This window comes from Aulonocara stuartgranti (assembly GCF_965226115.1).
Source record: "Aulonocara stuartgranti genome assembly, chromosome: 3".
Lineage (NCBI taxonomy): Eukaryota > Metazoa > Chordata > Actinopteri > Cichliformes > Cichlidae > Aulonocara > Aulonocara stuartgranti.
In genome coordinates, this window is record NC_138941.1 from 66110934 (window position 1) to 66133465 (window position 22532).

General features: G+C 39.5%; 1 protein-coding gene across 1 annotated transcript in view; it reads left to right on the forward strand.

Annotated features, from left to right (window-relative positions):
* LOC309693613 (uncharacterized protein) overlaps window positions 1–22532 on the forward strand; it is a 44669-nt gene that overhangs the window by 4121 nt on the left and 18016 nt on the right. The window contains exons 4-6 of the mRNA XM_082513003.1: window positions 191–556; window positions 669–1034; window positions 2408–2767. Coding sequence (XP_082369129.1) covers window positions 191–556; window positions 669–1034; window positions 2408–2767 — 1092 coding nt within the window. The remainder of the gene's footprint in view (window positions 1–190; window positions 557–668; window positions 1035–2407; window positions 2768–22532) is intronic.

A 22532-nucleotide genomic window follows, 5' to 3' on the forward strand; every position in this document is an offset into this window, starting at 1 on the left:
CGGGATCCGACGTATTAGCCAGAGGTCCCTTTGCTAATACTTTATATATATATATATATATATATATATATAATTATTGTTATTATTATTATTATTAGTCACAGAAAAAAAAAAAAAATTTTTTTCTGTGACTGGCTGCTGTAGTTAGTTCTTTGATTTCTCTACTCTGTGTGTTGTTTTCCTCCTTCAGACCAGAAAAACATCATAGTTGATTCTGGGCAGAACGTAATTCTACCATGTCGAGTTCCACTCACAAGTTTTAAGCCTATCATTACTGTAGTGTGGAAAAGAGCTGACCTGGGAGAAGAATGTGTCCTTTCTTACCCGAATCAGCGATTTCATCCAGAAAATCAGCATCCGTCTTTTAAGAACAGGGTGGATCTGCAAGACAGACAGATGAAGAATGGAGACGTGTCTTTGATTCTGAAGGATGTGACTACTGATGACGCGGGAGCATACGAGTGTCATGTGGTCCAGAGGGAATTGTTGGGTTGGGAGATAGCCAGTCCGAAAGGTCATCGCATCAGCACCATCTATCTGAGTGTTATTCCGTCGAGTGAGTTGGTTCAGGTTATACACACTCACATACACATATATATAAATATATATGATTGGCTGCTCTAGTGATCACTTCTCTTCTTTAACCATTCTGTGTTTTTCTCTTTCAGACAAAAAAATCATCATAGCTGTGATGGGACAGACGGTCACTCTGCCATGTCCAGCTCTAATCAGCAACAACCCCATAATAGCTGCAGAGTGGAGCAGAGTTGACTTGGAGCCAAAATATGTCCTTTATTATCAGGACTACAAGCTTTTTCCAGATTACCACCAACATCCATCTTTTAAGAACCGGGTGCATCTGAAGGACAGAAAGATGAAGGATAAAGACATGTCTTTGATTCTGAAGAATGTGACAATTAATGACACTGGAACATACGAGTGTTATGTGGCCCAGAGAGGAGTGAACCGCAGGAAGAGAGCCAGTCTGGATAGTTACCCCATCAGCACCACCTACCTGAGTGTTGTTCCTCAAAGTGAGTTGGTAGAGTTCAGTTAGTACTATTGTCAGTATAGATCAGGGGTAGGCAACCCTTCTGATTATGAGTGCAATCTAAAATTTCCTCAGAAGTAAATGTGCATATGATTGCATTAGCAATAAATTTAATAACGCTTTATATGCATTATATATAAAGAATTATATATATATATTACACACTATATGGAACCACTCTATAAGATTATATTTGTTCGCAAATGTTGGCAGCTATCAGCGAATAGTTATCAGCTATTTTGAAACAAAACACAAGACTTTTTTTATCCATAACAGCAAATGAACTGTACAACAGAGAATGCAAATGCTTTTTATGGTCTCCTGACAACAATGATAAGAAAAATAAACTGGGCCAATATGACATGTTTGTTAATACAGAGATACACATGATAATGTGATCTCTGGTCTCCCGCACAGAGACACAGGTCTCCGAGTGTCCAGCATTCAGACGGCTACCTCAGGACACTTTTTGTGTCAGAGAAAATCTGCTCACACAGACATGTAGAGCCAAATACTGTCAACAAGGCCTCTGTAATGTTCTGAATACAGTTAAACTTGTCAGGTAATGATGTCCAGCAGGTGAAAATGCAGCTCCATGAACACCACCCAGCTGTATAGAAACTCATGCTAGCTAGTACCCAGTACGAAAAAGTCAGCATAATGAAAATCAACTCCACCTAAACTTGGTTTATATCTGACCCAGATAGACTGCAGGTCATAACTTCTTACCTGAAGTTCAGTTCACCTGACACTCAGACCGGCGGCCGCCTCGCGTCTCTCTTCCTCCTGCCTCCCCTTCCCTCATCCACCTCTGGGAAGCTCTGCCATAGCCACCACCAAACAACTGAGTTATTTTTGCACCTGCCAACATCTGGCCAATCCACCATCTTTCAATTTTTATACCATTACAAAAAAAAATTAAAAATCATCGGCCCACCAAGAAAATACCCAGTGTGCCCGATGGCTACTCCAGATATGGTCGTGCCATCAGTTAAGCCTTCGCATGCCCCAGGTTGCCGACCCCTGGAATACATATAGCTGCTTCTTGGTTTTTGATGTCTGATGTTTCTGAGAAGAATAAAAGTCTGAAGCTTGGATCTTTGTAGTCGTACTTTATACTTTAAAACTGGCTACAGCCTGCAGAAAAGAGGTGATTCACTTCTGTTATTCCTAAATGTTTATAGTAACTTAGACAAAGTAGGTAAAGGGCTGCACGTTGAAGAACTAGTTGAAACATGAGACATATAGCATTGGGTCTTTTTCTTGGTTTGTATTTTTTTTGTCTGTGATTGGCTGTTGTAGTTATCAGTTAGTTCTTTAACCTCTCTGCTCTTTGTTTTTTTTTTTCTCTTTCAGGCCAAAAAATCATCACAGCTGAGTCTGGACAGAACGTCACTCTGACATGTCGAGCTCCAAACGCTGTCCTCATACCAGGTGTAGAGTGGAGCAGACGTGACTTGAAGGCACAATATGTCTTTTGGTACTGGGAAAAAGAGTTTGTTCGAGATTATCAGCATCCATCTTTTAAGAACCGGGTGGATCTGCAGGACAGACAGATGAAGGATGGAGTCATGTCTTTGATTCTGAAGGATGTGACGACTGCTGATAGGGGAACATACGAGTGTTGCATCATCCAGGAAGTGAGAGACGGTAGAAAGTTATACATTTTAAAGACTGATCCCATCAGCATCATCCACCTAAAAGTTATTCCAAAAGGTAAGTATGTTGGACTGAGAGCTGTTATTGTGCTTTTATTGGTTTCTTTTGCAAGTATAATCTACTACATAAAAATGACACAATAGACAGAAGGAGAAAAAAACAGCACAACACAAATACAGCCAAGCACCAAGGTAGAACTTTCTCTTCATCCCACTCATCCCACCTTTCGTGGCAAAAAGCCAGATGCTCTGAGGACAGACGTGAGTTCACAGTGATGTGAATCCAGCAGGAGGTAGTCAGCTGCAAATGTCTCACACAGCCCTTGTTTGTTTTTTAACATCTTTGGGTTTTTTCTGGTTTTGATTGGAAATGTGTGGGGGTGGGCATATTTAGTCTGGAAACTGTTAAAAATCAAGCAATATAAGCATATATTAAAAAGTTTTGATTACGATCATCATTATTTTCCTTTGGGGGAAGACTGAAACCTCTGTGGAGGACCTAAAAAAAATAATGCAGGGAAAGTATGGGTCTTTGTGAAGGCTTTTCCATGTCATTTCCTCATCAGATTTATTGTTTATTTCCCATGAAGGTTTAGTTGTTCAGTGCCAGAACAGAATTATTTAAATGAAAGGAGGGAGCAGGGAACCCTTAAGAGGTCCTCAAGCCATTTTTCAGCCACTGTTTTTTTATTTTATTTTATTTTTTTTATTTCAAATCATTTTCACTGTGTTGAATAGAATATAGCCAAACATGCCAAACATTTTTATTTATCTTATTTTAAAATTGTGGTCAAAGTTCATTAGATTAGCTTAAAATGGCTAAGCTACAAACATGCATCCACCTTTAGGCCTGGGGGCAAAAAACGCCCCATTGAAAACCATTATAAACGCTATTTTTCATCCCAAATTTATTATAACATAAATTAATGCAGTTCTGGAGATAAGTATTTTTCTGGGGATTCGGGGGCTTAAATTTCTTTTTTATTTGGCCAGCAGGTGGCCAATTTTTTTTTTCAAATTTAAAGCAATGGTCCAAAATTCATTATTTTCCCCACTTTGTTGTTGACTACAATGATTTTTATGTGTGACTATCAATGCTGCATAATGGCATGTGCGTTTTTAAAAAGTAATAAAGGTTTGTTTGCCTAAAAAAAAGATCTGTGTGACAAAAACTTTTTTTTTGTCTAGTTTCAAAAATCTTAGAATGCCACACTGCAATACAAACAAATAACTATTAAAGGAACCAAAACCAAATTAGACTTCAAACCAGGGTTTTAATAGTTTTGCAATTTTCATTAGTTTTTATTTTTATTTAGTTTCGACTTCAGATTTTCAATTTTATATCAGTTTTAATTAGTTTTTACCAATTGTTTGCTAGTTTAGTTTAGTTTTTATTTTTTTGAAAATCCTTAGTTTCAGTTTAGTTTTGATTAGTTTCAGTTATAGTTTTAGTTTTGTTTGCAATAATTAAGTGTAACAAAATCCCAGTTTCATCATATCAGTCCTGCTCTTCTGCTCATCCTTGGGTATGTTGCTATTCCAGCTACCATACCCAAATAAATAAATAAATAAATAAATAAATAAATAAAGGCAGATGAACAACCATTGATACCAGGCAACTATAAAATGTATATCTTGGCCCCAATGAGACTATTAACTCTTGCAGCACCGGGTGTTCGTAATTTTGGTTCAAGTGAATTGATAAACTTTTTGAAGGCAATTGTGATATCATTCTTCCATGCCCTGGTAACTGGCCCATCCTGAGCTGAAATGTAGATACATCAAGCCAAACCACACCTTGGTCACACCAACCCTTTTTCACCCTGAGGATGTCGAACACCATCCTAGTCTGGACTGTCAAAGGTGACTTTAACGCCGACTGTTCTTACCGTCCTGTTTGTTGCATTCCCTGGTCAGATTAGCCAATCTTTGCACACTGGAATAAACATAATCAACATGGTCAAAATTATATTGAGTGTTACTTCAAAATATTATAGATTCAAAACCTCCATCCCTATGGGGTTTGCTAAATTATGTTTATCTAGAACACCATTCTGTTTCTATTGTTTCTAAATTTTGGAGAATTTTATGCTAGGTATCACAGTTTAAGAATTTGACCATTCATAGGTTATCACCCCCATCGGGGCTTACCTTTCCCATATTCGTGATATTCTTCCCACGAACATTTGCAATTACCCTCTTTTGGCGACGGAAAAGTGGTGGTGTGGCCAAGTGGGTGCTATAGGAAACAAAAGCTCAGGACAGACAATTTAACAGTCATGTACCTCATGCAAAATTTGCATATAGTTTGACTCATATTGGTCCACTGAGTGTAATGACACATTTTAATTTGAATTTAACAATGTTCAACACAATGACCCAATGGGATTTCGTTATTTTGCTTTTGTTCTTTTTGCAGTACCACATCCTAGCATATGCCCTCTGTCAGTGCGCCCCAGGGTGGCTGTGGCTACAATGTAGTTTGCCATCACCAGTGTGTGAATGTGTGTGTGAATGGGTGGATGACTGAATGTGTAAAGAGCTTTGGGGTCCTTAGGGATCAAGTAAAGCACTATACAAATACAGGGAGTGCAGAATTATTAGGCAAATGAGTATTTTGTCCACATCATCCTCTTCATGCATGTTGTCTTACTCCAAGCTGTATAGGCTCGAAAGCCTACTACCAATTAAGCATATTAGGTGATGTGCAACTCTGTAATGAGAAGGGGTGTGGTCTAATGACATCAACACCCTATATCAGGTGTGCATAATTATTAGGCAACGTCCTTTCCTTTGGCAAAATGGGTCAAAAGAAGGACTTGACAGGCTCAGAAAAGTCAAAAATAGTGAGATATCTTGCAGAGGGATGCAGCAGTCTCAAAATTGCAAAGCTTCTGAAGCGTGATCATCAAACAATCAAGGGTTTCATTCAAAATAGTCAACAGGGTCGCAAGAAGCGTGTGGAAAAACCAAGGCGCAAAATAACTTCCCATGAACTGAGAAAAGTCAAGCGTGCAGCTGCCAAGATGCCACTTGCCACCAGTTTGGCCATATTTCAGAGCTGCAACATCACTGGAGTGCCCAAAAGCACAAGGTGTGCAATACTCAGAGACATGGCTAAGGTAAGAAAGGCTGAAAGACGACCACCACTGAACAAGACACACAAGCTGAAATGTCAAGACTGGGCCAAGAAATATCTCAAGACTGATTTTTCTAAGGTTTTATGGACTGATGAAATGAGAGTGAGTCTTGATGGGCCAGATGGATGGGCCCGTGGCTGGATTGGTAAAGGGCAGAGAGCTCCAGTCCGACTCAGACGCCAGCAAGGTGGAGGTGGAGTACTGGTTTGGGCTGGTATCATCAAAGATGAGCTTGTGGGGCCTTTTCGGGTTGAGGATGGAGTCAAGCTCAACTCCCAGTCCTACTGCCAGTTTCTGGAAGACACCTTCTTCAAGCAGTGGTACAGGAAGAAGTCTGCATCCTTCAAGAAAAACATGATTTTCATGCAGGACAATGCTCCATCACACGCGTCCAAGTACTCCACAGCGTGGCTGGCAAGAAAGGGTATAAAAGAAGAAAAACTAATGACATGGCCTCCTTGTTCACCTGATCTGAACCCCATTGAGAACCTGTGGTCCATCATCAAATGTGAGATTTACAAGGAGGGAAAACAGTACACCTCTCTGAACAGTGTCTGGGAGGCTGTGGTTGCTGCTGCACGCAATGTTGATGGTGAACAGATCAGAACACTGACAGAATCCATGGATGGCAGGCTTTTGAGTGTCCTTGCAAAGAAAGGTGGCTATATTGGTCGCCGATTTGTTTTTGTTTTGTTTTTGAATGTCAGAAATGTATATTTGTGAATGTGGAGATGTTATATTGGTTTCACTGGTAAAAATAGATAATTGAAATGGGTATATATTTGTTTTAAGTTGCCTAATAATTATGCACAGTAATAGTCACCTGCACACACAGATATCCCCCTAAAATAGCTAAAACTAAAAACTACTTCTAAAAACATTCAGCTTTGATATTAATGAGTTTTTTGGGTTCATTGAGAACATGGTTGTTGTTCAATAATAAAATTATTCCTCAAAAATACAACTTGCCTAATAATTCTGCACTCCCTGTACAGGCCATTTACCATTTATGCCCCTGTCGGTTGTATTCTATTTTAATAATTGACTATTTTAAAAGAAAAACCTCAGTCACGTGGACCAGGGTTTATCATCACACAACGCTATTTTGAACCATACTCTCTGTTATTGTTTTGATTGTGGCGATTTTCCTATGGAATATTTCATTGGCCTTTTACAATGGCCTTCAATGCTGAATGATACATGTCAGAACTTGTTCTCCACTTCTTTCAGATGTTTGTTGTTACAGTGGAATCTCTTGTGTGATTTTTAACGTTTCTCGGTACTTCAGTTCATTTCACAGCCATTTTATGACTGGGTTTGCATCTTATCTCTGCAGAGTGTCGCTTCCTTCTATCTGGTGTCTGTCCTATATCACAGGAAGACTTCAATGTTTCCGTTTCCATGTTTTTGTTGTCCGTTTGTCAGCTGTTGTAAACTTCCCTTTTCGGACACCAGTAAACAGTCCTCCACCATCTCCTCCATTTGTGGGTGTCACCCACTGGCCCTTCATGTTCCTCTGAATCTGTTTCTGCTCTCATGCGAAACACCATGTTGTTGTTTTAACAAACGTCCACTATTCGGTGTTGTTTGTTTCTCCATCCTCTCACTGATCTTGTAGGCTGCTGCCTCTGTTTTAATCTTGTCATGGTCCCGGGTCATGTGACCCAGCATTCTGAGTTTCTTGGTGTGTTTTGTTATTATTTTTAATCTAGTTTCATTTCAGTTTATCTAGTTACATTCTGCCATGTTTCATGTCCAAGTTTTCTTTGTTTGTCAAGTTCAAGTCATGTCTGTGTCTCCTTATGTTTCCTGTTTTATTTTGAAAGAGCTTTGTGTTTTGTGTTTATTGTATTTAGTTTCACATATTTCACATAGTTTTCACATATCTTGTCATTATGTTAATTGTTGTCAGCTGTCTTCCCCATGTGATTCTACTTCCCTTGATCATTCCTTATGTGTATTTAGTCTGTGTGTTTCCGCTCAGTCAGTGTCAGATCGTCTGTTAACCTCACCACAGTTTTCATAGGTTTACCTCATTGTTTCACTGTGTTTCCTAGTTTACTCAGTGTTCATAGTTTTGTCATAGTTCTTTCACTGAGTGTCACAGGCTTCTGTTAACACAGTGTTCATAGACTCCTTAGTTTCCCTAGTTTCCTGTTTTTCTTCTGCAATCAGCCACAATAAAGGCTCGCTTTATTTTTGAAACTATGTTTTGTTTCCACTGTGTCTGCATGTGCGTCTACCTCATTCTTCACACCGGCACACCCTGCCGTGACAAATCTCATCTTTTGTAAAATTATGGTAATGACTCCTCTGTTAGAGCATTAATTTGTCATTTGTCCGCTGAGTCTGTATATATATGTTGCTCCTTTCTCCTCCTGAAAGTTGTATTCCTTTGGTGAGAGCCAAAACGTCTGCCACTGAGCTAAGGCAAATTGTGTGCTCTAATTCACCATAGCAAGTTTCCTCAAGATCTGGATATACCAGTAGCGCAGTTTCTGATTTCAATCTGCAGTCATTTGTTGATGGTAAATGGCCTGTTTTTATATAGCGCTTTTCTAGTCCCTAAGGACCCCAAAGCGCTTTACACAACAAGTCATCCACCCATTCACACACACATTCACACACTGGTGATGGCAAGCTACATTGTAGCCACAGCTGCCTTGGGGCGCACTGACAGAGGCAAGGCTGCCGGACACTGGTGCCACTGGGCCCTCTGACTTCCACCAGTAGGCAGCGGGGTGAAGTGTCTTGCCCAAGGACACAACGACCAAGACTGTCCAAGCCGGCAACCTTCTGATTACGTTGATGTTTCCTCAATGTCATTCCTTGACAGTTTTATTTCAGAAGCTCTCTGATTCTAGTCTAAACAACAGCATTCCAGTAACTTTCCACAGGAAATGGTTTCCTCTTATCTATATTTTTTCCCAGGCAAGCATGAGCAAGAGTCTGCAGCTTTCTACTCACCAAGGACACATAGTCTCATGCCTTTATTTTCAGGGCTGTGTCCACTTAATACTTAATATATATATATACTTAATACTATACAACTTTATAACTTTATAACACTTATTAACCCTTTAAAACCGGTCAGAGCGGGCACGCTCCGTTTTGCGCAACTACATTTAAATCCCGGTAGCACTGCAACCACATAAGCTAGCGCAATAATTTTTTTTGCATATGAAACCGGAGGAGTTGTACTTACATCTTATGCCATCAGCTTGTCCTCGGTCACAGTTTCCTTCCACATATAGCTTAAACTGCATAAAAAGCGCTTGCAGCAACAAAAACATAATATTCCAGAAACTCGCTTTGCCGATCCGATCAGCTGTTCATAACACTTCCTATGTTGGAATAGACATCAGCGCGAACTTTCACATGTCCGCCATGACCTGCCCGAAACCGGAAGTGACGTCATTTTCGCGGAAATGTAGTTTTTTACCATCAGGGCCTCATGAGCCTATACTGGTGTTTTTAAAAGTTATGTTTCACTTTATGACTTTCTGTGTCGTTTCTGGGATGCTTAGGACTCATATTGCACTGCTGAAGACACACAAAATAAATTTCCTGCGGTAGGAAACTATTTTGTGCAGACTTTTTGTATTTAGAGTTTTGAGGGATAAACCTCTTAAATTTCTCTAGCTAGAAATATATGTTAAAAAAACAAAAATGATTTTCAATATTTTAGTAGTTTATTGCACTTTTTTGCAATTTATGTAATTACTATGCACTTAATGCATACATATTATTAAAATGTGGGCTATAATGGTTGTATTGATGTATAGCAACTTGAAATGCTCCCAAAAATGGCTCCACAGCATGTAAAAATATAATATAAGCTCTGGTGGACTTGGTTCTATGGTAGGTCTTAAAAGGTTAATAAAATGGCAAAAGGCCACAAAAGTGGCATTTTCCATTGATTTCTTAACCTGTATGATACAAAACTAAAAATTAGTCACCTAGAGCATTGATGAACTACATTCTTAAAAAATATAAAGTCAATAACAATTGCGTAATTTGCTGAAACAAAACGAATATTCAGAAATAATGCACTGATCTTTGTAGCTAGGTCTGCAATGTCTGCATTGGCAGAGGAACCTGCCAAATACTCCAAGTGGCGGTACACAGTAGTGAACTGCCCTGGTTTCAGAAAGGTCTCCAGGGCCCTTGAAACATGTGGGAGCCACCCTTGTTCCCTTCACCCCATTGGGCACCACACATTTACTCCCAAGTGACCCCCAATGACCCTGAGCTCTCTTGTTGATTTTGGGCTGAAATTAAATGGAGAAGGTCATACAACTGCCTCATCATTGGAATGTCCCTCTGAACTGACAACATTGCCAATTCCAATCTGAAAAGATAGTAAACTTTAAAATGTAGTTATATTGTAAGGGTTCCTGGGTCGTTGACCCAGTGATTTCAGTTTGTTCATGTTCAGTTTAGTTCGCCACATTAATGTTCTCACTTCCTGTTTTTTCCCCCGTGTCAGCTTGTCTCCTGTGTCATTAGTCAGATTATGTTCAGCCCTGTACTCACCTGTTTCCAATCATTGTCATCGTTCAACCTGTGTATTTAAGTTCCTCGGTTTCACCAGTTCTCTGTCGTGTCATTGATGTACGTCTGATGGTAATGTGTCTCTCCGCCAATATGTTCAGTTAGTCAGTCAGCCAGCCATTCTTCCAGTCTTTCAGCCAGCCAGCTACTCCATCGTTCCTGCTTTATTCATTACCCTCCAATAAATCCTCTTCATTTTTGCACCTTGAGTCCAGCGTTTGGGTCATCTCTTCCACGCCTCCACACACACCGCTGACATATATCTTCTCTATAAAAGAAATTAACCCACAGTGACTTTAGAGTATCAGTCATTTCTTGTCTTCTAATCTTACCTGTGAGACATACAATGGAATGGCACAATGTGGTCACCTGCCTCCTCCTGCAGAAGGGCTATGACACCCCCTTTGCTGCCCAAGTTAACAGCAACACCATCAGCCCCCATAGCAATGATTTTCTCCAGCCAGTTACTGCACTGGTCCCCAAGAGCAGCAAATGCTTTCTTTGAGGCAGCACAAACTCCTAAACAAAAAAAACAACAACAACAAAACAATTACTTATCAGATCAAGAGTTTACAATGCAGTCTTTTTCAGTTTCTATATTCATGTATTATTGCTATGTTTAATTTTCAATGATAAGAATATGCTACATATGGTTAATGCAGTAACAAGACATAATATTATTAATCATATTATTTACATAGGCTATATGACATGACTTGGCTTACCTTGGGCATGGGCATGCTCGACCTCAATGTGTCCAATCAGTATATTCGATGGTCTTCCTTTTTGCAAGAGACAAGTGTACACAATGACACATTCTTTTGTGGCGATGTCTGTGTCTCCATCGATCAGGAATGCCATGTATGCACTGTTCGCAGTTTCCACTGACGTCTTTTTTTTCAGTGTGTCAGCGATGATGCCTGTAAACAAGGCGCACGCAACATCATTGCTGTATGTGGGGTTTATGTCCAAGCCATTTTTCTTGTGAAGAATTATTTCTGACTTGAACTTAGTAAACGGAACTTCTTCTTTTGCAATATTGTAGGCGATGTTAAACGTAATGATCATCTCGGCCTCCTCCAATGACCTGTTTACTGCTGCCTGCTGCTAAAAGGCAGTGGGAAGAGGGGACATTTGGGCAGTGCATTTATCGCGACATATAATGTGTCTACTCGATGCTGTATGCTTTTTCAGCATTTTAAGTCGAAAAGTATTAGCACCAGTGACAAATGTAGTGTTGCCGGTCTTTCCACACTCGCGACAACAAATGCAGTGCATCATATTGTCAGCTTGGCTGTATCTTAGCCAGGGAAACTGGTCAAGCCACTCGATTCAAAATTTATACATTTTCTTACTTTTACTTTCAGTGGGCTCTGGCTGGGAGTCGATCGTATGTGGCTCATTTTCTGATGCCGTCTCCGGACCAGCGTTTGAAAAAAACTGAGAGGTTGATGGTTCCGTGTCAGAGCGCTGGCTCAGAACTTTGGACTGATCATGCCTTAACTTAACGAAAAAGTTATCAATTGTTCATTTCATATTTTCTCAATACCAACTTCATACACTTCCATCGGACCTGGGATACTATATAATAGTTGTCAGCAATGTTCCCTCTAATTTTTCATGTGTCTGAGTGAACGCACAAACTCCGTGAGCGATCCCTTGGTCCACTGTGACCAACAACAGACTTGTGGACTGTGGTCATGCCAGCATTGAATCCATCCAAGTTACTGGGTTAAATTTATGTTAAATTATAATTATATTTGCTGTTGTTTGCTGTCTCCGCTGTTTGTTTTTTTTGTTTGTTTGTTTTTTTTTTTCTCCATACAGGTGACCCAGGAGTTCTTTTTTTTTTCTCTCTCTCTCTTCCCCCCCCTTCTCACCGTCTCTTCTCCCCTTTGGTTTTCTTTCTTTCTCTCCCCCTCTTTCTCTCATTCATTCCCCCTGTCCTATTTATTAAAAAAAAAAAAAAAAAAAAAAAAATGACAAAGGATGAACTGAAGCTCTGCCATCACGTAATGTCGCATACTGCTGTTTCTGATGTCATTTAAGAAAAAAAAAAAAAAAAAAAAAAAAATTATAATTATATTAAAATAATCAAATTGCAGCATTTACATTTATGTTAGACTACTTTTAATTAACTGCTTTAGCCCACTTACAAGGAAAATGTAAAAAATCTTGTTCATGACTGTGTAGTATGTTAACTTGAACTCACAAATCACAATTTTTTTTTTATTTTTTTATTTATTTATTTTTTTATAAAGCTCTGACTTGTATTATGAGTATGTGGTCTGGGAGAGAGTCCTGTAACTCTGTCTGCAAAATAGAGTATATAATGACCAATGTTGGGCAATTAATCATGTAGTTGCTTCTTCAAAAAAGTTACTGAGTTTTGCAAACAACAAAGTTTCTTTCAGCTGTTTACCTATAAATGCTGCCTAGTCATTTTTTAAACAAACATTTCAAACTATTTACAGAACAATCAGCTGTTTTGCATCAAATTTGATGCCACATAAATTATTTGTGCCACTTCAAATAATAATTTCTTTCTCACTCCTAAAATGTCTCTCATTTCTAAATGCCACGTTGCCATATAATTTTTTAATTCGTCGACATGGTACATTTTTCAACCATTAGGAAAGGGTAGGGTTTTGGTTTTGTTTTTGCTCACAGGCGGTGAGTACTTTGAGCATTTTCCTTATAAAACGCCGGTTTTTTTACTGTTTCTTCCCGCAGTAAATATAAACAACAATAGTATTCAGCAAGGAAACCAAACATTGGAGATATTTTTATCATAACTCTGGTTTTACGTGGCCTATCAACACAATTTAAAAACTGGTATAAAGTCCACACTTTTTCTGTCAATTTTTCCGTCTGTCCTGCTCACATCTCCAATGGTTGTACACGTTGTCATCAATGTGGTGTAACAGCAGTCTGGCGAGGAAGGAGCGGCTAGCAGGTCCAGCGAGCGTGTGGTGTGGGGGTTAGCTGAATAACCCGAAGCCAGTCGGTTAAATCCAATAACAGACCTTTATTCGCCGTCAGCAACATTACACTTTATAAGCCAGGTCTCCTCGGCTGTACTCGTCCGAGCCTACATGCACGGGGATTGGTATCGCCAGCGCCAGCTTGTTACAACAGTAAGGTGTTTTCTTGGAGAATGGAACATGAGCAGCATGGAATGGCTACCGCTAACAACACACACCCACTAGGAGACCCCCATAGCTATTACCGTATTTTCACGACCATAAGACGCACTGGGCTAAAAGGCGCAGTCTCAGTTATGTGTGCCATTACTGTATTTAACACACACATAAGGCGCACTGGATCATAGGGCGCATACAAGTACCGTATGCGTATTTAAAAATAAAGCGGGAGCAAACCTAAGTTCGGTACCTTACTCACATTTTTATTACCAGTAATCGTCATTATCAACAACACACAAGCATACAAGTGTGCGTATTTAAAAATAAAGCAGGAGCAAAACAAAGTTTGGTACTCACATTTTTATCATCAATCAAACCCATCGAAGTCCTCATCCTCTGTGTCTGAATTGAACAGCTGCGCTAAATCTCCATCAAACATGCCAGGTTCACTTTCTTCACTGTCAGAGTCACTTTCCGTGCCGTGCGGCTCCTTGGAAATGATGCCGGCTTTTGCGAAAGCTCGAACAACAGTGCCAGCAGACATGTTAGCCCAAGCATCTACAATCCATTGGCAAATTGTGGCGTAACTCGCCCGGCGCTGCCTTCCACTCTTGGTGAAACTGTGGTCTCCATCGGTCATCCATCGCTGGATGTGTTTGTCGCCGATGTGTTTGCTGCAGTAGGAGCGGAAGATGGCCAGCTTTTCCTTATAATCCGCTGGAAGTTGCTGCGCTACCGTAGTCCTGGTCCGGATGGAAAAATGGCACCGTTTCATAAAAAGTGAAAGTGAAACTGCTTTTAGCCGAATGGTGACCGTCGAAACGCTTCTCCCGCTCGTTCTTTGCTCGATGATCGCCTTATGTCCGCGGAAACTCAGCTGCGTCTTCTTGACCTGCCGGAGCTTGTTTTCCAGCTTCCTCCATTTGCGAACCATCGATTTGTTAATCTTAAATTCTCTCGCCGCTGCTCGATTTCCATGTTCCTCCGCGTAGCTGATGGCCTTCAGTTTAAACTGTGCTTCGTAAGCGTGTCTCTTTGCCATTTTCAGGGTTGTTAAAACAACGATGTCCTGCATAACGCACATACCTGTTCTTTTATACAGGTATGTGCAATAAAGTCAACGCACACACTTCACCCTTTAGCGTTCTCATGGTGTTCTCTACTACGTCCTCCTTACAACACAAAGGGCGCACTGCGCTATAGGGCGCGCCATACTTTTTGAAGAAAATCTAAGACTTTTAAGTGCGCCTTATGGTTGTGAAAATACGGTACAATAGTTGGGCAACCCCCCCTAGTGGTGCTATAACCCAAAAGGGTTGTTACAGTGGCTTCACTCCACATCAGCCACGTCACTTTGCCAGCTAAAACACCGGTGTCAGAATCAGAATCAGAATCAGAATGGGGTTTTATTGCCAGATGTTGAGGTTTACAACATTAGGAAATTGCTGCGGTGCTTCAGTGCAAACATAGTGTCATAAATAGCACTTAAATAGACATGAAAAAAAAATAAAATAAAAAATAAAAGTAAGAATAAGAATTAAAAGTGCTATGTAGAAAGATATGTGCATGAGATATACATGAGATATATACATGAGAATAAGAATTATGAGTGCTACGTAGAAAGATATATAAAGATATATACACATAAGGACGCTGTCATAGCCTGTCAGCGACGTTGATTAGCTGCATATATATGAAAGTAAATCGCGTGATGGAGTATGGGATAAGGTGGCATCGTTCTAATCCCATACGGGGGCAGCCAGTCACTTACTGACTAACACTGCAAAACAGAATTGTTAAGGTTTAAATTTTAATTTGAATTCAGGTTAGATTTTTTTGTGCACAACACAGATTTTTTGTGCACAGAACCGTGCCAGCAGTGCGCAATTGCGCACGCGTGTAGCTTAGAGGGAACATTAGCTGTGAGTTCTCTCATTCCTTATATCAAGACTGTAAATCACACTACTGATTTCAGTTCATTTAATATGTGAGTGCACAGATTCATTCTCAACTGGACATAAATGATGATCAAAGGTTATACATATGAGGAATTCATCAAATCCCAGCCTCTAACACCTTGCGCTGAATCTTAGCATTGAATTTCCACTATATTCTAATCAGTACAATTTAAGCATTCATTGCACCTACAGTGCAAACCATTAAACAAATTACAACAAGTACTGTTGAGAAACTGTAATACAGAAATAACAATTAAAATTCTCAACAAAAAGAACAACTGATGAAAATATAAATAATGTATAAACACTTAACAACATCTAAGTCATGTCAACATCTAAAAACAAGAGGGGAGAGAGCGAAGTGCACCTGCTTTGCGCTGAGACAGGAGTGGCGGGTCTGGCGCCCACGCTATTGATCCGATACTGATGCTGACTTGGATCAATCTGCCCACCACTAATTTCTAGGCGGGGCCAAGTGGCTTTCCCTTGGGTAGTCTCAGAAACTTATCTCTGCTTTTTCCAGATGATGTGGTTCTGTTGGCTTCATTGGGTGATGCCCTCCAGCTCACTCTGGAACGGTTCACAGCTGAGTGTGAAGTGGTGGGAATTAGAATCGGCTGGTTTAAGAAAATGATCCACTGTCAAACTATAAAACAGTGAGGCTCAGCTGCTTTATATGTAAACTGTGGGGCTTAGCCAGGCGTGCCGCAGTGTCTTAAAGAAATATCCACACGCCACGACCAAGGGGGATCGTACCCATATGGAATATGTAACACTGTGGAGAGATAATCTTGATATGCTAGAGAACATCATAGCTGTGGAGTGGAGCAGAGCTGATCTGGAGTCAGATTAATGTATGTTTTTTTGTACCGGGACATTCAGTTTGTTCCAGCCAAACAGCATCCATCTTTTAAGAACCTGTTAGGATGGGTCGTCGACCCAGGGTTTTTGAGTTTATGATATTATTTATATTTTCTAGCTTTTGGTTTCTTTGAGTTCTGTCTTATGGCTTAGGTCTCTGTCTTCTTTAGTTGCTCTGTCTCTCCTATCACCTGCATCCCCTTGTCTAGTTCGCGTCTATGTGTATCCTAAGTTCCTATATCCCCGTGTTCAGTCAGTGTTTGTGTCTGCCCTGTTCCCACGTCTCTGTTCCCTTTGTAGTGCCTGCTTATGAGCCTGTGTCTTTGTTCAGTCTGTGTTATGCGTTTCCTGTTTTACTTTGAAGGTCTGTGTCTTATCTCAGTGTGTTCAGTTTACGCTTCTTTGGTCTCGTCAGTTCTGATTTGCCCCAGCTGTGTTTCCCTCCTGTTACCCATTCCCTGATTGCTCCCTCTGTGTATTTAAGCCCAGTGTTTCTCTGTGTCTGTGTCGCGATCTACCGTTTTCTTAGCTGTGTGTTCTGTCATTTCTCTAGTTTAAGTTTGTTTTGAGTTTTTCCAGTTATGTTATATTTTGAGTACTTAATTAAAACCTTTTTGAGTTCACGTCTGTCTCCGGAGTCTGCACCTTGGGTCCTATTCCTGCCTGCACACAGCCACACCTAACAGAACCGGGTGGGTCAGATCCACCCGGTTGGAGGATGGAGACGCATCTTTGATTCTGAACAATGTGACAATTAATGATAATGGAAGATACGACTGCAGTGTTGACAAGAGTGGGAGTGATAGTTTGACTCACATCAACACCATGTACCTGATTGCTGATCCTCCAGGTGACTGAGTTGAGTGTGTGTGTGTGTGATCAGAGGTGCCGAGTGGATCTGCAGGACAGACAGATGAAGGACGGAGACGTGTCTTTGATTCTGAAGAATGTAACAACTGCAGATGCATACATATAAGGGTCGTGTTGTCCAGAAATCAGGAGAACCTATGAGTCTCATCACCACCATAGACCCGAGTGTTGTTCCTCCAGGTGAGTGAGTAGAGTTGAGTGTGTGTGTGATCAGAGGTGAAGCTGCTTCCTGGTTGTTGATGTTTGTTTCTAAAGATGATGTTGATGAGACTTTGTAGAAAGCAGCTGGTCTGAGTGATGTGATCAGAGTGCAGTAGATAATGTCTGACAGCAGTTTGAAGAGGAAATGGATTCTGTTCTGTTCTTCACTCATCACCTACCTGACAGCTGACACCTCACACCTGTTTCTCACCTGCAGGTCAGACAGGAGGAGACACAGAGGATGGAGGGAAGGAGGATGGAATAAGTAGAGGATGTGCTGGATTGCTAACAAGTGCAACCGTTTTTGGTAATCTTGTTGCTTTTAATGCTATTTTGTTGGTTTTGTTATCTAGGGAAAACATAAAGATTAATCAGGTAAGATTTCAAACGAACCTCCTGCAGACTGAAAACTCTCAGAACTCATCAAGTGTGAGTTGTTGATGTGTAAAACAATTATAAACAGCCAAGGAAATAGATAAAGAAGTTAATCAGAGTCCAGAATCTCATCCTGCCAATGTTAGCAAATGACCACAATATGGAAGCAGTATTATTTTTAATGCTAGTAGTTTCTAGTAAAAACGCCTGCTTTTAGAAAATAACATTGGTCAGAAAACCATAATCTTAATAATCTTCCAACTTAATGAGAAGAAAGAACGGAAGACAGAATAAGTCACGAGGTTTCATATCATTTAGTGCGTTTGAAGCGCTCTGATAAAAGCTCTGCATTATAATCGACTATAATTATTATCAATTTCTAATATGTCATCAACATATTAAATACAGTAATACAATATTAAATACAAACACACATTATTAATCTGGTTTTATTCTGCATCTATTTGTTAATATTTTCCTAAACTTCCTGTCAGTGCCTCTCTGAACAACAGTGTGTATCTTCAGAGTTTTGCAAAGAAAAACTTTTACCATGAACTCTTTACTTCAGTGTTTTCTGTATGTTACAGAATCCGAATCAATTTGTGTTTGTTTCATCTTCAGATTTGGCTGTTTGTGAGATAAAACTTGTTCTGTGAGGTTTAAACCTCCCAAACTGATCCTCATGTAGCGATCAGCTGTCACAGTAGCTGAGTGTAGATTGACTGTTAATCTTTAATGTGTCTGATGCTGGAAGAAACCATTACCTGTCAATAACTAAATGATTGAATGTTCAGATAGATAATAATATGAGAAGAAAAGAGATTTAAAGATTAATAACTTTCATGCTGAGTCAGAATTTTTCCTCTCGCTGATATTTGATGTTTCGTTGAACATTTCCTTCAATGAAGCAAACCCTTTAATCTGTTTGTTACTGCAGTTAAAATATTTCAAGGACTCGTTACATGTTGTTGATTTATTTTCTTTTTTATATTTTCTTAATTTAGTCTTAATTAATTTGTTTTCTTTGCCTATAAAAAGATTATATTCATCACTGTGTTGCACCCTCTGCAAGTTATCTTTATTTAAATTTTTCATCTTTTTCAGCTCTTCCTAAAAAATAGATGAATGTCCAGTTAAATTTTAGGAGGGTCACCAAGCAGTGGTTTATGAAAACGACACCCCTACTCTCTGGGTTTTGGTTTCCAGTCTGAATGCTAATCTTCTAAATGTGAATCATAGTGAAAGGATTCAATATCTGATCTCAGGATCTCTCAGGAGGAAAATAAAAAAATGATAATATGAAATTTTGGATAATTTTCCTCTCCTGCATGCCACTTTTTGAACATAGAAGTTATCTATATATCAAAAAGTCAAAAGTCTGGTGAAGGATGACAAGTATGCAGAATCCCCTGTATCTGGTTTAGATTTCCTTGCATGATGCATATGATGGATGTAAACAAATTATCTTTGAACTTGACAAAAACAAAATTTATGATATTTAGAAATTGTGTAAATGAGGATGAAGTAACTGTCCATTGATGGAGTTCTGATTGAGAGAGTTACTGAACTCTGAATTAACATTGAAATTGTCACGGCGGGGTGCGCCAGTGTGAAGAAGAGGTAGACCCAGATGCAGACACGGTGGAGACAGAACTAGGTTTCCAAAAATAAAGCGAGCCTTTATTGTGGCTGATGGCCTGACAAAAACACTAGAGAACACTGAAACTGGGAAAACTAAGGAGACTAAGAACACTGTGTAAATAAGAACACTGTGTAAACTAAAAAGACTATGACACTCTGTGAAAGAACTATGAAAAAACTATGAACACAGAGTAACTAGGCAGGCTAAGAAACAGTGACACAATAACGGAAACTATGAAAAGATGAAGTGAGGATAACAGATGATCTGACACCAACTGAGCAGAAACACACAGACTAAATACACATAAGGAATGATCAAGGGAAGTAGAATCACATGGGGGAAAACAGCTGACAACAATTAACATAATGACAGGACAGGGGACGTGAAGCTAAATACAATAAACAAAAAACACAAGGATCCTTCAAAATAAAATGGGAAACATAACGAGACCCAGACATGACTCGAACTAGACAAACAAAGAAAACTTGGACATGAAACATGACAGATAAACACAGAAAGCTTCACACAGGGATGAGACAAATGGGGGATAAATCATGAATTAAAACTGTAACCTAGGCATGACAGAATGTAACTAGATAAACTGAAATGAAACTAGACTGAAAGGAATAACAAAGGAATAACAATAACATCAAGAAACTCAGAGTACTGGGTCACATGACCCAGGACCATGACAGAAATCTCATATTAATAAATGTTAGAAAAAAGATGGTTAAAAATATTAATATTTTGGGTATTGTAAGAGATATATTAGATTATAATGCAATGCTTATTTTAGATGTCTTACTAATTTTCTCAGTTATTGTGCAGAGGTGTGGGGGAATACATATGCGAGTAATATGATGGCAGAACATGGTATATTATGTTTAGGTAACTAACGAAAATAGCGCGGTAACTTCCGCTAACTTCTAACTTCTAAGTCTGTAATTGTTACACCTGGTAAAGCAGTAATACTGATCATTTAATTAAAGATTAAATAATTTAGACAGTTTTTAACTCTCTGTGTACCACAGTGTTCGTTTGACTTTGGGACCTGAAAGCACTGCGCATGCGCATTTTACCCAAATTCTATGCGATATTTTATTTTCTTATCGTTGCCTAACATTATACTGATATTGCAGTGAACAGTATAATATGGCCCAGCCCTATTTGCAGCTTTTATAAAAAGCACACAATTTAGGTGACTGTTATGGATGTGTGCAAATCTTTGATCAAAACAGGCAGCAAAACATCTGTCAGACTGAGTCTTAAGTTGTCAGCTGAAATAACAGGATACTTCCCACATTTCGAAAGGTCCACGTCCAACTTTACTTGGAGATGTGCCATCCTGGAGAATCTGCAGCCTGAATGGACTGCAGGTTCATGACTCCTTAAGTACACTTGCAAAAAGGGAGTTTAACTATTTTATTTTATTGCTTTTCTACTTGTACACTCTATACAACATGTTTCACAACCCAAACACCTTCTTCTTGATCTAAGAGCTTTCTACATAACATTCAGACTCCAATGAACATTTTGGGAGTAACTCAGGGTTCAGTATCTTGCCCAAGGATACTTTGTTTTGCAGACTGGAAAGGAAAGAAATTAAACCAACAATCTTTAAACTAATGGATGGCCTGCTCTTCCTTCTGAGCTACAGCTACCCCCAACAGAAAGCATTGCCCTGGTTCTGCTGGAGTGTTTTTTCTCTTGTGCTTGCTGAAAGGGGGTCATTAGATTGTTCAATATTCAAAGGGGGTGTGTGGGGTCTTTGAGGATGGAGGCAGCTCTCCTCTGGACTCTGCGATGGTAGATGCTCTGCAGAGAGGGCAGCAGAGTTCTGATGATCTTCTCCGCAGTTGTTATCACTCTCTGCAGGCGTTTGCGGTCCATAGCAGTAGTGCTACTGTACTGTGATGCAGCTGGTCAGTGTGTTCTCCACAATGCAGCTGTAGAACCTGCTGAGGTTCTTGGCTGACATGCCAAATTAATTATTTAATGCGTTAATGTAAAATGTAAAACACAAGACATGAGTACTATAAACAACACCAAAACTCAAACTAGAAGGGATGACCCAAAATTGGGAATACATTGCGTGTCATGTCATAATCAAGGACGAGGGATAAACGGCGCTGACACGGAGGATGCAACAACAGGCAGGGACAAACACAGGGCTGGCATAATTAGGGAATGCAAGACAGGAAGGGAACATAGGGTCAATGCAGGCATGATTACACATGGGGAAACAACTCTGAAAGCAAAAACATGGGACAAGAATTACCAACGTAAAGCAGGAAACTGAAACAAACACCATGAAATACTGAAGCCATCAGTATTTTTTAGGAAGAATAAAATAAAAATATCCTAGATTGTTTTGTTTTTTTTATTATTATTATTTCAACATAAACTTATGTTATATAACAGTATACCTGTGAATAAAAAGTTAATTCCTGGCAGCACTCGGTTTTTATACCCTAAGACTGATAACACAAAAGCAGTAGTTATGATAATGTTGTTTTACTTTATCATGGAGTTGTTGTATTTTTACACACTTAAACCACAAAGTGTATATCTCTTCCTGTGAGACCTTCTCTCTAATGGCTGACAAGTGTGTGTCAAAGCGCAGCAAGGAAATATCGTGGGTTTTTTTTACATGTCAATAGTAGTAGTAGTAGTAGTAGTATTTATTTATTGTCATTGTCAAGAACAATGAAATTGCGTTTGGGGCTTCCATGCAACCCAAAAAAAGAAGAAAATAATAAATACCCCTTAAAACCCAAGTGTACATATTTAACCCAGTGTGACTCCAATGCAATAGACAATCCTTAGCAATAACATGAGAACATGACAAGTAATGTTCGTAGAAATTCAGACAAAGACCTGAGAAACATGACAAAGTACAACAATGCAACCCATTCAATATTATTGTACTGTGAGATATGATATCAGATATGATAGTTATCTATTTAAGAAAGAGGGGGGGGGGGGGGGCAGGAGGGGGAAGAGAATAAAGATATGATGCACCAATGCAGACCAGTTCATTGCTATTAAGAAGTTGGATATGGTTATTGTCCGTGAGAGG